The sequence below is a fragment of the Camelus bactrianus genome, chromosome 4 (assembly GCF_048773025.1).
Source record: "Camelus bactrianus isolate YW-2024 breed Bactrian camel chromosome 4, ASM4877302v1, whole genome shotgun sequence".
In the NCBI taxonomy this organism is placed as follows: domain Eukaryota; kingdom Metazoa; phylum Chordata; class Mammalia; order Artiodactyla; family Camelidae; genus Camelus; species Camelus bactrianus.
In genome coordinates this window covers 58,459,553-58,474,264 of record NC_133542.1, presented here as the reverse complement: position 1 = coordinate 58,474,264, position 14,712 = coordinate 58,459,553, and the positions used below count along the sequence as shown (strand labels likewise).

Below are 14,712 nucleotides of genomic sequence, written 5' to 3'. Positions count from 1 at the left end.
CCAGTCTTCAAATAAGATGGACTGTCAGATTGAGACATCGGGTTTCTCTTGTGGTTTCGTACACACCTGGCCCATGACTATGAGGGGCCCGCGTCCTGTCATCTGAGAGGCATGGAGGGAGGGGAAGGGGCTGGGGAAACAGATCTTTCAGCACTTGTCTGAGAATATTGATTCCCAAGTCCACGGCACAGAAGTCTGGGTGGTTGATAGTGGTGAGGATTGACAGCTCTTTCTGTGCGTTGTCTCAATGTATCAACAGATAAAAATGAGTGCCAGATGGGAGCCACTGTGGTCTGCGGGAACCACACGTCTTGCCACAACACTCTGGGAGGCTTTTATTGCAGTTGCCTGGAAGGATATCGAGCCACAAACAACAACAAGACATTCATCCCCAACGATGGTACCTTCTGCACAGGTACTCAGGAAGGGGCTGCTGTGATGGCAACATGGTGATGGTGGGACAGTCCCTGGGATGTGGAGGAGGGAGGGGGAGGGCCAGGGCAGGGTGTGATTTAAGGGAGGGACTCTCCTTGATCTCCGAGGATTTGGACAGGGACTGAGGATCAGTTAATATTAGGGAATTGTTGAGGGGAGGGTATAGCTCAGTGGTAGAGTGTGTGCTTAGCATGCACGAGGTCCTGGGTTCAATCCCCAGTACCTCCATTAAAATAAATATTTAAATAAATAAACCTAATTACCTACCCCGCAAACAAAAACAAACAAAAAATAAATAAAATGTTTTAAAAAATCAGGGAATTGTTCATTTTGTTAGATGGAATAACTGTATTGTGGTATTTAAGATAATATTCTTCTGGGAAGATACATTCTGACATATCTAGGGGTGTTATTATTATATGTATCCAGTGTTATTTTATCTGTTAAGGCATTTTAATTAATTTATTTTTTGGCAGGAGGAGGTAATTAGGTTTATTTAATTTTGGAGGAGGTACCGGGGATTGAACCTAGGACCTCGTGTATGCTAAGCATGCGCTCTACCACTTGAGCTATACCCTCCCCCCTTGTTAAGGCATTTTAAACAGCAAGATATGAACAGTTATTGAATCTTGGGGGTGAGGGTGGGACTAAAAGAGACGAGTATTCTTTTCCTTGTTCTGTGTGTTTGAAAATTTTTACCACAAACGACTAGGAGGGGCTCACAGAGACAATGTGCCATCTGCAGTTTCCTTGGAGGGACTCTGGTACCCGCCAGCTCCGTGCACACTGCCAGGGGCGGAGGGGGTGGGTCTCACGATGATGCAGCAGCTGCACCTGTTAGAGATGTGGGCTTGTCTCCCAGAGGAGGAAGCCGAGTGAGGAGGGCAACTTTTAGGACCTCAGGAGCTTCGCAGGTCAGATTTTGGGCATATGTTGGTCAAACACAAGGAGAGGGCAAAAGCCTCCTCATTTTCAGTGGCTCCTGTATTATCTGAACTCTACAGCATGTCATGATGATATAGCTCTTGGGTTTTCTAAGAAAATCTTTGAACAGTAATGAAGAGGAAAGGCTGGAAAAGACTCCTGGTTCTAAGATGGCTTTGCATAGACTTAATGGCTCTCCTTCAATACTTTGTGATATTTAAAGGTTTGGGTGGGGGGGGGGACGGGAAGAGAGGGGGGAGCATGTTTTATCTTCTTATTCACCACAGGTTCTGCTGCTGTGATTCATTCTCCCTCTTGACCTGTGCCAAGGTAAAAATCCCTCAGAGAGTACATTTCATTTATTCTTGGCATGAACACCTTCCCTCAGAGAAGACATTTTATAATATCTTGTTGTTTCAGGTAGCAAATTACTTGCTACATGATTGCAGAAGTGCAATGTTGCAGAATTAAATTAGGTGCCTTAAAAAAAGATATCAGTTAAAAAAAACCTTACAAGACGGTGATCTAGTGTTTAGTTCATTGAATACATATTTTTCATGCACTTCCTACGTATCAAGTCTGTGCTAGTGGGAGGTGATGGTGAACAGCTAATTTCAGTATAAACTGTTAGTCATAGGTAAGCAAAGGGCACTTACCGGAATCCAGAATCTGTGGGGGCACTTACCTTGGAAGTGGCTAAGGGATCAGGAACTTTCTGGAGGATGCGATACCTGAAATTGTGTTTTTAAGGCTGTGGGAGTTGGACAGGAAAAACTTCTGAAAGTGTAGATATCAGTATGCCTTCTAAGGATGCATTCTGTTATTAAAAAGGTAGAAAGAAGAAGAAGAAAGAAAGATTTTATGCAAGGGCCAAATAGATGTCAGCCCAAGAAGAACCAATCTTCCTGGAACAAAATCCTGATCTAGGCTCTGCTTCTATTTTCCCCAGTTTCTGTAATTATTTAGTGACCTTTCCCTTTAAAAAAATTGAGATATAATTCATATGCAGTAACATTCACCCTTTTGAAGGGTACAGTTCAGTGGTTTTTAGTATAATTCACAAAGTTGTACAATAGTCACCACTATCTGATTTTAGAACATCTCCATCACCCCAAAAAGAAGCCCCATTTCCATTGACATTCATTCCCCTGGCCTTTTTTTTTTTTCCTGAGGTCCTCATTTATCACTTTGTAAAAGCTGATTGAGGACTTTTCTTGATGACACGGAGTATCTTTCAGAATCACAGCTGCCACAGAAACTTCAGTGGACTTTCTCTCTGGGAGAAGCTTAGCAGGTTTTGGGGTATCAGCAGTTATCCAGTGTTTGCCTGGAACCAGAAGATTGTGAATCCTAGCTCTTGAATTCTGAGAAATCCTGAAACCTGGTGTTGACTGTACTTTTTGCAGATTAAGTCAGTTCAGGAGCTGTTTGTAGGTAGGCCTCTTCGGATGTCACTGTGTATAGATGAGGGATGAGTTGCAGGGCTTCTTGTGCTGGAGAACTGGCAGATGTTCTGGCCCCAAGATGCCCCCAGAATGACTCCTGGAGATCATGGACACTGTCATGAGCCACAACCGAGAGGAAGAAGCTCTGTGGCACTTTCGGTGTGAGGGCATTCCAAAATACCGGAGGCCTTGACAAAGGTGTCCCTCTTTGGGAGTGATGGGGCCGTGCCTGAGTTCCCCCTGCAGTTTAACATCTCCCACACTTTACTCTTGCCTCATACCTGCCTTTTGGTTTGAGTGGGTCAGGAGTAAGCGGAGAGATATGAGACTGATGTGGAAATAGGCCTGGGGCTGTCATCTCCCTCCCACCATGAATCCAGACAGGCATGGACCTAGTAGGATCTGCTGAAAATTGCAAAATGCTTCTCCCGTGCCTTTGAATTCCACAGCTTTCGCGAATCTATTTTGAGTCTATTGACAGCAACAGCCTTCTTTTTCGTAAACTCATTTCCTGCAGTATCAGGACCTGATGCCATTTCTTCTAACAGCCGTTCAGCTTTGGCTCAGAAATGGGGAAAATGGGGGAAAAAATAAAAAGAACCCAGAGGGAGTAAATGCTTTGCTGTTCAGTTCCTGGAACCTGCTGCCCCAAACCTGTATCTCATAGATCTGCCTGTGGTGAAGTAAACATCTTTATTCTGAGATGTAAATCTCTACCAGTCCAGACCAGTGTAGTCTGTCGGTCTCTCTCCCGGGTCAGGAGGCTTGTTCTTCGGCTGAGCCTTTGTGCACAAGCTCCTGCCCTGCTGTCTTGGGTCCTGGAGCAGCCGGCTGTGGCCTGGGACACAAACACGCAGTCCCGCTGAGATTCTGCTCGCTCTCCGTGGGCTTCAGAAGGCTTGCAGCTGTCCGGAGGTTTTTCCCAGTGCTCTCTCCAAACATAACTTTGCTGCCCAAATCCCAACCCTTTATTTTAGCTGGATTTATTCCCCAAGTCATGCTTTACCACTCTGGAAGAAGGGAGAAGCAAGGGGAATCACACTGCGGGGACATTGCCTCTACTGCCCAGAGCAGTGCTCGTGACCCCTGGCTCCTTGCCTACTTTTCCCGTGGAATCCCCGACGCCTGCTTAGGCCTCCAGCTATGGTGGGTGACAGCTTCACCGGCGGGTGCCTAGGAAGGAGAGGCCAAAGATTATGGATCAAAAGATGGTTAAGCCGAACTCCATCCCCCCAAATGCCAGAGGCCTCGACAGAGACACCATTGTCCCTCTTTGGGAGTGATGGGGCCATGCCTGGGTTCCCCCTGCAGTTAACACCTCCCACACTTTACTCTTGCCTCTTACATGCTCAAGCCCCAGATTATGGGTATCCCAGCTTCTTCCCAAAGGCCCTGTTGAGTGCAGTAAACTATACGCACAGGGTTCTTTTTCATTCCATTAATATAAAGTTTTGGGAGGAGTCACAGGGACAGGAGCTGGGCTTACATTGATTTTGGAACCATCTGTAAAGTAGGCTTTCCTAAGCAAACTCTGAATATTTGCAAGATTGAGAAGGAAATGTTTAGCCCTTTGAGTTCAAGCTCTTTGCTCATGACCAATGCATCTCTGAGCATAAAAGTGGTTTGAAATGGTTCTCCATTTATTCAGCTGCTGCTTTAGCAAAAGTTACGTGTCAGAAAGGATGGAGCTGTTACCCGAGGATGAAGCTCTGGAAGAGAGTAGGGTAAATGGGTCATTTACCTCTGATTGTAATGATCCATGATTGCTCTTTCCAAAAGGAGACAGAAGAAATAAGTCAATATTTTTCCCCCATAGGAAGGACTATTGCTCTGTTTTTCCCATTTACTAAAAAAAAATACTACTGTAGAAAAGTCAAGCAATTATGAAACATATAGAGGAGAAAGAAAAAAAAATCATCTAATATTAACTCAGAGGCAACAACTCAATATTATGGGAAATTGCTTTTAAGATGCCTCTGTGCATCTCTCCTGCAACCAATATTTTAAATTAATAATATGTATATGTTGTTCCATAATCTGCTGTTTCATTCCTATAACATACGATGTTCTTTTCTCCATGTCTGACTCCATGAAATAAGAGAAGACAAAATTTATTTCACTCACAACACATGATCTTTTCATTTCAATAAAAATAAATATATAACTCAAGAGAAATGAAAATGTATGTTTACAAAAGACTTGTATACAAATGTTCATAATAGCCCAACTGGAAACAGCCCAAAATGTCATCAGCAGGAGGATGGATAAATAAATTGTGATACATTCTCACAGTGGAATACTGATTAGCAGTGAAAAGGAACTGTCTATTGATACATGCACAGCTCAGAGGAATCTTGAAAACGTTATGTTGAATAAAAGATGCGACACACAAACACGTGTTTTATAAGAGAGTCCATTTATATAAAGCATGGACAAAACTAATTTCAAATGATAGAAATAAAAAAAATGGTTTGCTTAGTGGGGATTGACTAGAAAGAAAAAGAGGGGACTTCCTAGGGTGATGGAAATGTTCTGTATCTTGCTGGCTACACGGTTGTGTGAGATTGTCACAACTCATTACTGAGCACTTAAGATCAGTATGTTTTATTATTTGTATATTATAACTCATCTGTAAATTAATATAGAGATAGATATATAATACCTTTTAAATTAACTATATGGAATTCATTGAATGGCTGTACTCTGTTACTTAACAGATTATTTTTTTCCTCCTTTTTGTGATTATTTTTCTGTTTTTGGCCCTTGTAAGAAATGCTATAATGAACATCCTGGTACTTACATCCTTACAAGGAATTATCCCCCTGTTATTAATTCGGGAAAGTAACTTATGTGTCAAAGGGCTACCTACACATTTTACATTTTGTTACATAGTGCCAGACTGTCTTCCAGAAAGTTCATGCCAATATTCTCTCACTAATCATTTCATGAATGTCTTCATTTCTTCATACCCTTGCCAACGCTGCATAATATCAGTAGATGATATGAATTTAACAGTCCTGATTTTAAATGGGTATTTGTGTTCCTTTAATGTGGCTTCTTAAGATGTAGGCTTCTTAGCTGAATCTGGCAATTGAGGAGGGAAGGTGGCAGGAAAAAAATAATTTTACTTTCCAAGATGTGAAGAAGTAATTTTTGCCTCTTCTTACTTCATTGAATTGGAAAGAACTAGTTCTTAGAGCGATGTGGAGAAAGTAGGCTGTGAGAACATTGTCATGAATTTGAAAGTTCTTCAGTGCCTTTTTCCCACGGAGTCCATTCTGAGTCTTCACATCTTAAAGGTGTCTTAGGACAAGGGCTTGTGTTTAATGGGGTTATTCCCAGACTAGCTTCTTTTTGAACTCTTACCTCTTTGATACGCCTGTTCTTTGATATTCCTGTTCTAGCTAAGGGCCTTCCAGATGGATTTTTCGCTTCTGTCTTAGAGCATTCGAATCAAGTGGAACAAGCCGTGTGGCCACTCCCGGGACTCCAGCCAGGAACTTGGAAGAGTGTGTTGAATGCGTGTACATGCTCATTGCTCACGGTCAGGGCCAGGCTCAGGCGTGGGTCATGCAGGAGTGGCTTGTGCTTCGGGGAGAACTGAGTCAATAGAGAGGCAAGACCCATTCACGTGTTAGCTAGCACGTATCGAGGACCAAAGGTCAGCCAAGCACCATGCTGAGTGCTTTCCACATGTTTTATTGAATCTCCACAAAAAGCCTAGTATAATTAACTTCATTTTACAGAAGTGATTTGGAAAGGTTAAGGAACAGACATTGGTACAACTAATAAGTAGCAGAATCAGTTCTCAAACCTGCGTCTGTTTGACTTTCAAATCCACACTATTGAAAGGATTAAATATAGAACATCAGGACCCGGGGACCAGGTCTGAGTGTCCTGCTCGGTCCTGCTACTTTCTAGCAAGGAATTGTTCTGGCTACGGATAAAGTTCCATGATCCTATATATAGAATGGGACATAGGACATTTCCCCCTTGATTAGTTGTATGTTAGTAAGTTTGCTCAGAACATTTTTCTTCACCAGCAAACATGTTATAACCTTGAAGACCCCATGGAATCAACTGCTACTTGGAGAAGTTGTTCTGGTGAGCTTCTCATGTTTTGTCCAGCCAAGATCCTAAAAGGGATTAAAAAAGAGATGGTTTGTGAGCATCAGGAGGGATTAAAAGTCAAAATCAGGTCGTACTAATTAATCTCAGTGATACGTGGTAGACATGTGTAGACTTCGTTAAGGCAGTTGACATCTTTGACAATCTCTCAGGATGAGATAGAGAACTGTTGATTGGGTGACGGTAGGCATAGATTGCAAAGGGAGAAACAGTGCAGCCTAGTGGTTAAGAATATGGTCTCGGAAGCGAGATTCCTGGCTTCACATCCTGGCTTTCCCACTGCTTAACCTGTGTGACTTCAGCCCAGTTCCTTAACCACTCTATGCTTCAGTTACGTCATCTGTAAAATGGGGATAATAGTAGCGTCAACCTCGCAGGGCCACTGTGAGGATGAAATAAGGTGCAAATAACAGTAATAAATAATGAAGTGTTTAGAGCAGAGTTTGGCATGTGCAGGATGACATGCAGGAGTGGTTGTTTTTAACAGTCATTATAACAATTATTGTCATTACGTTGTTGAGTGAGTGTACACAAAGCAAACTGATTGATGACTACGGTGACCCATAAAGAGCTAGTCAGCACCTAGAAACTCCACTTCTTTTCCATAGCACTGCATGTTTGCCCTGTAATACTTGTACCACTTATTTTGAACAGTCTACTGAAAAATCCATTTACTCCCACTCACTCTCCTTTGAGGAGTCTGGGGCAGGTGATCAGGCTGGAAAATGATTTCTGCGTCAAAGGTATATCCATAAACACCTTTTACAAATTCCTCCTTGGAGTAAGAAAATCTTGATAAGCCAAAATGATGAGTCCAGTCTAGGAACACATGCATTTAGAAATGATTTTACCATTTCTTAAAGTTTGTACTAGATGGAGATTGATTTTATTTTGTATTATTTTTATTTTAAGAAGCCTTTTCTTCCCAGTTACCAAAGCCTCTGTGATTCTGTTATCAACAATTGTTTAAGTTTTACTGGTTTCACTTCTCACCACTCTTTGTTGTGTTTTATGAGGCCTTCCCCTTTCTGGGCATTATTTATTCTGATGTTTCTCACTGGCTCAAGTAGAAACACAAGTGTCTGAAACACAAGAAGTCCTAGGTCAGATTGGTTCTCTTTTCCTCCTAAATTACCATTCCTTTCTCTCAGGAGGTATATAGATTTTCCTTTTATTCCATGAAGTTCAGAATGACTTTCACTTTTCCACATTCATGCCTGTCACCTCAGAAAGCTACCTGAATTTGAATATGTAAGCTGAGTGATTTTTTTTTTCTTCTGATATTGATTCTTATACACTTATTCCACTCTTCTGTAATTCCTCTCAGATAGATAGTGAATATTTTGGATCTGTTCTCATATCATTTTTCTGTCCCATAGTTTCTGTCATATATAATTTATTTTTCTATGTGTTTTGGAAAATTCCTCAGGTTGGAATTTGTGAGTTTATTTTCTAGCAGTGACTAACCTATTATTCAGTGCCTCTATTGAGTTTTTATTTTTGGCATTCATATTTTGTTTATAATTTCCAAGACTTCATTGTTTTCTCAGAAACTTCCCCCTCTTTTTCATTGATACAGTATCCTCGTAACTTTGGTCTCCAACGTCTCTTCACAGGTCAAAAGTGTCTTGGTAATTTCTTACTGCATAACTCTACTCCTCCCACCCTCTCCCACTCCCCCCAATTTAATGACTTAAAACAGCAATTTACTGTTCCTCACAATTCCATGGCTGGGTGGTTTTGCCACTTGTGTGGATATATTCAGCAGGTGGCTGGGCGAGGCTGGGTTGGGCTGGGCTGGCAGATAAAAGGCCTCTCTCACACTGGGGCCTTGAAGTGACCAGGGCACCTTAATTCTCCCCAGTGTGGCCTCTGTCTTCAGGTGTCATCTCATCTTTAGGGCCTCTCTCCCAAGCACAAGAGTCTGGATTTCCTCAGAGAGTGGACACTGGGTTCCAGCAGAGGCAGAAGGAAGCTGCCAGGCATCTTCTAGGCTCGGTCTAGAGCAGGCACCGTGTTACTTCTGCTGAGTTCTTTTGGCCAAAGCGAGTCTCAAGACCAGCCCAAGAGGAGGGGAAGTGGACTCCACTCTTGATGGGAGGAGACGCCTGCAAGAAAGGAAGGGGCAGAATTGTCCACTGCCATCTTTGGAACCGATCTCCCACAGAGTTCCCCAAAGTGTGCTGCACTAAAGATGGACATTGATCAGAATTGATAACGTGTGTCGGCTCCTCCAGCAATTGAATGAATTACTGGTTCCCAGACAGCAATCAGTGAGAGAAGAGGGGCTCACCGGTCCAAGACCAACCAACCAACAAACAAACATAAAGAATATAGTGAATTTTAATACAATTACACCAAACAAAAATTTAGAAGGATTCTGAGATTATTTTCTTCCTTCTTTGCAGAGTTCTGAGGTTAACATGTTCTTTCTTTTATGAAATGATAGTAGTTTTTTTTTGCGGGGTGGGGAGTCTTTACCTGGCAAAATACAATATTGGCCACCATATTTCAGTCCTTCCAAATTGCTGGTCTTTGAAATCCCAGAGTCTGGGAGCAACCAGACTTTCTTCAGTCATGCTGCTCCCTGTCCTCTGTCCCCCTGATGGTCCTTGCCGATGTCCTGGGAAAAAATCCCATTTCATTTAAGGTCCTTTTTTTCTCTGAGTGAAATTGGTGTGTGTGTGTGTGTGTGTGTGTGTGTGACTCTGATGAAATTCTTAAAATTTTATGTTTTGTGCTCTAAGCCAGTTCTGGGGTAAAAAACCGCTAACTGGCAGAGAGATTTCTTCTTCAGCCTCTGAATCATTATGTGATGTTTACTCCTGGACCTGCTATCTCTGACCATCTTCAGTCAAGGGGGAAAGTCTGCTAAGGAGCATGTCTTGTCCTTCTTGAAGGCTGGTTTAAGCCCCTCTAATCTTGCTAAAATGAGTGAGACCCTTCTGAGTTATCTTCTTCACTTCCTGCCTCATTGTCCTGCGCTTAGAAGGTGGAAAGCATTTTTCGCTCTCGTCTGAATAATTTTTTATTAGGAGTTCTACTTCAGATCTTTTAGTATGAGGGTGAGACCACCCTTATTTTAGAGTAATTGATTTTTTTAGCATAGTTCTTTGAGTTCACTTTGCTGGGTGTTTGAGAGTTGGTGATGGTTGTTGGTCTCTAAATATTTTCATAACACATTGTCAAATATTTATCGAGCACCTGTTAGTGCCCATGATGTGAGGGATCTATGAGGAGAACTCTTAAGGAGTAAAATAAAATGATACAATTGCAAACAGATGCATCCACTTGTATACGTGCAGACTGAGAACATGAGAAATGGCTGTCACAATGTCCCACCATTTTTTTCCCTTTTTCTGTTTTTCTCTCCCTTGCATTTGGGATGGGTCTCAAGACATAGATGAGTGTGAGGTTTCCGACCTGTGCAGGCATGGAGGACGGTGCGTGAACACTCACGGGAGCTTTGAGTGCTACTGTATGGAGGGATACTTGCCAAGGAGCGGGCCTGAGCCTTTCCACCCGACCAGAGATGCCACGTCATGCACAGGTGGGTTTCTGCCAAAGAATGCAGCATCTGAAGGTGAGATTCTCCTGCTCTGAACCTAAGCCTGTGGGTCTGTGTTGGCCGTGTGGGCGGGAGCTGTTCCTTTCCACATGTGTAACCTATGAAATAAAGCAACAGTCATGATTTTAGAAGGGAATACTAAAAAAGCTAAAACTAGTAACTTCAGGGATTTTTTTAGTAGTCAGTTGGTATTCAGATACTAACCATTATGTTAGGTAGTAAACACAGCTGATCTGGAAAGGTGCAGCGTCTCAAAAGTGACCCTGAAACTTACAAAGGTGTATACATCTTAAGATAATGGGCGGTTTAAATTTTTTACTTCATTGGGCCAGGCTTCCCTTTAGTTAGTGTGAATTAGTGAGGGCTGATGGCCAGATTCTTCCAGTTTTGTGCATGTTTAGGTGCTATTACCTGTGGAAGGAGAAGATTAAGTAGAGACAGTCACTGGAAACATGCCCAGAAGTCATGTGGAAACGAACCAGCCTATTTAAAATTTGGCTCAGGTGTGTATGTGTGTGGGGAGAGGGGATGAGGTAGAGGAGGAGAGAGGTTACGAATTTTGAAAATTCACATTCACATAGTAATGAACTTGCCATTAATTTATTTTCAGAAATAGACTGTGGCACCCCTCCTGAGGTCCCAGATGGCTATATCATAGGAAATTATACCTCTAGGCTTGGTGGCCAGGTTCATTATGCTTGCAAAGAAGGATTTTTCAGTGGCTCAGAAGATACAGTTTCAAGATGCACAGCCTTGGGCACATGGGAGTCCCCAAAATTAAACTGCCAAGGTGAGTTTCCAAAGGTCCAGGTTCCCAGCTTACACCATCTTGAGAGTGGTTTCATACTTCTCTCTGAATCTCTTTTTGGGGGTAGTGAATGAATTAAATAAATCCAATACGTTCTTATTGTTTCTAATAGGTTTTCAGTAGCTGCTCTTGGTATTTACAGGAATAATATTTTATCATCCTCCAACGGTAATAATTCATCTTTCATTTTTCTGTATTTGTAGAAGTATTTTTCTTTTGACTGACCACTTAGTGTTTTCAGAACAAAAGTTTAAATAGTAGTATTGACTTTGAATATTCTCTTAGTCCTGACTTTCATGGGAATGGTTTTAGAGTTTCATTATTCATTCACGATCTTGGCTTTTTGATGTTACGCACGTCTGCTTATAGTCTTATGTATACTAGTATAGTACTATGTGCCAAGTGCTGTTCTAAGCATTTATATATATTGACTCATTCAGTCTTTACAATATCCCTATGAGTGTGTACTATTATAACCCCATTTTACAGATTGAGAAAACTGAGGCATGGAGAAATTAAGTAATTTGTTTGAGGTTATACAACTGGTGATCATGCCGAAATTTAGATTTAGAGTTCTAATTTCCGAGATTGTATGCTTAATCACCCTGGTACACTCTGGTATGCTTCTGTTTTTGTGATGATGTTGGATTTTGGTGTGTTTTCTACTTTTGGCTTTCTCTCTCTTCATCATTTTACTAGTTTTTTACTACGTGTACATAATCTTAAGGAAGCATTCATTTATTCCCATTTTACTGGGATTTTCTTAAAAATCAGAAATGGTTTATTTTTATCACACCTTTTAGCCATGTATTAAGGTGATCACATATATTTTTTCCCCTTTAACCAGTTATATGATTAGATTTCCTGATAATGATCAGTACTAATTGCTAGAATGGATTCTTCTGGGTCTTTGGTGTTTTATTCTTTTAATCTGGGTTATATTTGCTGGACTTTACTTGGAATTCTTGCATTGATATTCACAAGTGAGATTGGTCTCGTTTCTTCTTCTATACCATCTTTGTTGGTTTTAGTATCACTGGTATTCTAAATTTTGAGAAAAAAATGTGAAAGCCTTTCCTTCTTTCTCTATTCTCTGGAATACTATAAATAGCATTTTAGAAGATTTCACCTAGAAAACCATCTGGATATGGCACTTTTGGAGAGGCAGACCTCTTGGGATATTTATTTATTTATTTATTATTTGAATGGGGGGGGGAGGTAATTAGGGTTATTTATTTATTTATTTATTTATATTTGGAGGAGGTACTGAGGATTGAACCCAGGACCTCCTGCATGCTAAGCACGTGCTCTAACACTTGAGCTATACCGTCCCCCTCACCCCTAGGATATTTTAAAAAAGTTTGGTACTGGTCTGTTTAAGTTTCTTATCCTTCTTGGTATCCATTTTGGTAATTTACATACTCCTAGAAAAATCATGTATTTCAAATTTATTTTTAATTTTTTTATAGAGAGAACTGTAAGGCACTCACCTTTTTTTATTGGCTGGAAAACTTTATTTTATTTTATTTTTTAAATTGAAATGTAATTGATTTACAGTGCTGTGTCAGTTTCTGGTGTAGGCACTCACATTTTTTATTTTCTGAGTTACATTTGTTTATAGTTGTTTGTAATAGTGAAATATCGGAAACAATTTCAAATGTCTAACAATAAGGAAATTGCTTAAATAAATCATAGCATATACATAAAATGGAATATTTTGTAGCCAATAAAATTATGTCAGAAAGAATATTTATTGACATAGATAAGTATTAACAGTATGTTACTAAGTTACAAACTGTATAACATGCTGTTAACTTTAAAAAAGTCCATATGTACATGTAATATTTATGAAAAAGTTTAAAAAGCTATACATCAAAATGTTAACGGTGGTAATTTCCACTGGGAGAGATCCTGGCTGATTTTTGTATTTTAAATACTTTCTGTATTGAAGGAATTTTTTAAAAACATATTAGACAAAATAATGAAGTTGTTTCCATTTCAGAAAAAAGAAAAAAAAACCAGTTTTCATTGAATTTGTTGTGTAACTGAGAAACCTCAGTGATGGCCTTGGCTAAGTTAATTGGCTAGGTATTCTAATTTGCAATTCAGGCTCTAAACATATTTTGATAATTGTCATTCTAGGGGTTAAGAAATTCTTAAAGTACATTTTAATCCTAACATTATCTTTCAATGGATCAATTAAAATGCAGAACTTAGATTAAAATGTGCCATAATGCAGATCAAAGAACTCCCTAGAGATTTATATAGGAAACCCCATGTAAGACGATTTGTATTAACTTTGAAAATCAGTAGTTGTCCGGATTATTGGACTGAGAATATAGACGGTTAATTTAGTGGGGAGTGCTTGTTATATTCTCCAAAGAACCGTTACTGAGCAGGTCTTCACTTCTTTCTTCCCTCCTGTAATAACTGTTCCCTTCGCCTGCTGACACCCTCCCCCCGTGCCTCCCCCAAGTCACCACATGGCCACCAGCATCTCAGGGCTGTGCACGCTCCTTATTTATCCTTCAGTCTTCTTTTGGGCTCCAGAATCTGGGCCGTGTGCCAGCCGGCTCTGTATTTTTAGCTCAGAGTTATAAAGCCACAGGAATTGGGAATTCCACTGAAAACACTAGCCAACTGTGAACTTGGAGGCTGAGGAGCTGGTACTCGAGAAAGGAGCAGCTGTGCATTACAGATGGTGGCGTTAGTGTCGGGTAACAGACTTCCCCATCAGAGGAGGTACTGTTGGCGGATCCTGTTTGTCTTCTCCCAATTCCCGTGTCCCTGGAGGCTCTGCTGCCTTGGCAGGGGAGCTGTGACACGAGTTCCCCATGCGAACAGGCCTCGGAAGTTGATGCTCGGAGTGAGGGTGAAATCGTCCAAAATAGGTAGGAATTTATGGAAATGTCCATCCCACGTTTCCATCAACTCTGAAAAAGATAGAAACTCTAGCTTGCATTTCCTATGACTTTGTTATTATTATTTTAATTTTCAGAAAATGTGCAAGTTGTAAGGGATAGCTTAAAGAACTTGAGTTTTAAAAAATTCAGCCAAGCCAGGAGCAAGGTGAAGGCATCACTTTAACTTTATCATCAATTTATCATGAGAGTCCCGGTCTGATGTTGTACTTAATAATAGATCCTGTGACTAGGAAAGTCTGGAGTCTGCAAGGGGAGAAAAGACAGGCACACCACGAACTGTTACATAAGGGTGAGCTCCTAAGTGTCATGTGAGGTGATGGGGAAAGACTAAGAGGGTTCAGGTGGAAAGATGGGGTGGTTCTTGAAAGAGGTGGCATTTGTACACTTCCCTTTGAATACTTTGCCTCTCGTGAAAGAGTCCAATGACCAGCAGGTTGTACTGTAGGCGGTTGGAGGGTTCTGGGAATGTCTGTCTTCCAG

General features: G+C 41.0%; 1 protein-coding gene across 27 annotated transcripts in view; it reads left to right on the top strand.

Annotated features, from left to right (window-relative positions):
- The window catches only part of SUSD1 (sushi domain containing 1), a 142,351-nt gene that overhangs the window by 13,067 nt on the left and 114,572 nt on the right, over positions 1-14,712 (top strand). For all 27 annotated transcript variants that reach the window (XR_012506515.1, XR_012506514.1, XR_012506513.1 and 24 more), the window contains exons 3-5: positions 260-415; positions 10,330-10,482; positions 11,111-11,290. Coding sequence is in view for 13 of the 27 variants with exons in the window: in XM_074362004.1 (XP_074218105.1) it covers positions 260-415; positions 10,330-10,482; positions 11,111-11,290 (489 nt within the window). In the remaining 14 variants the exon portion in view is untranslated. The remainder of the gene's footprint in view (positions 1-259; positions 416-10,329; positions 10,483-11,110; positions 11,291-14,712) is intronic.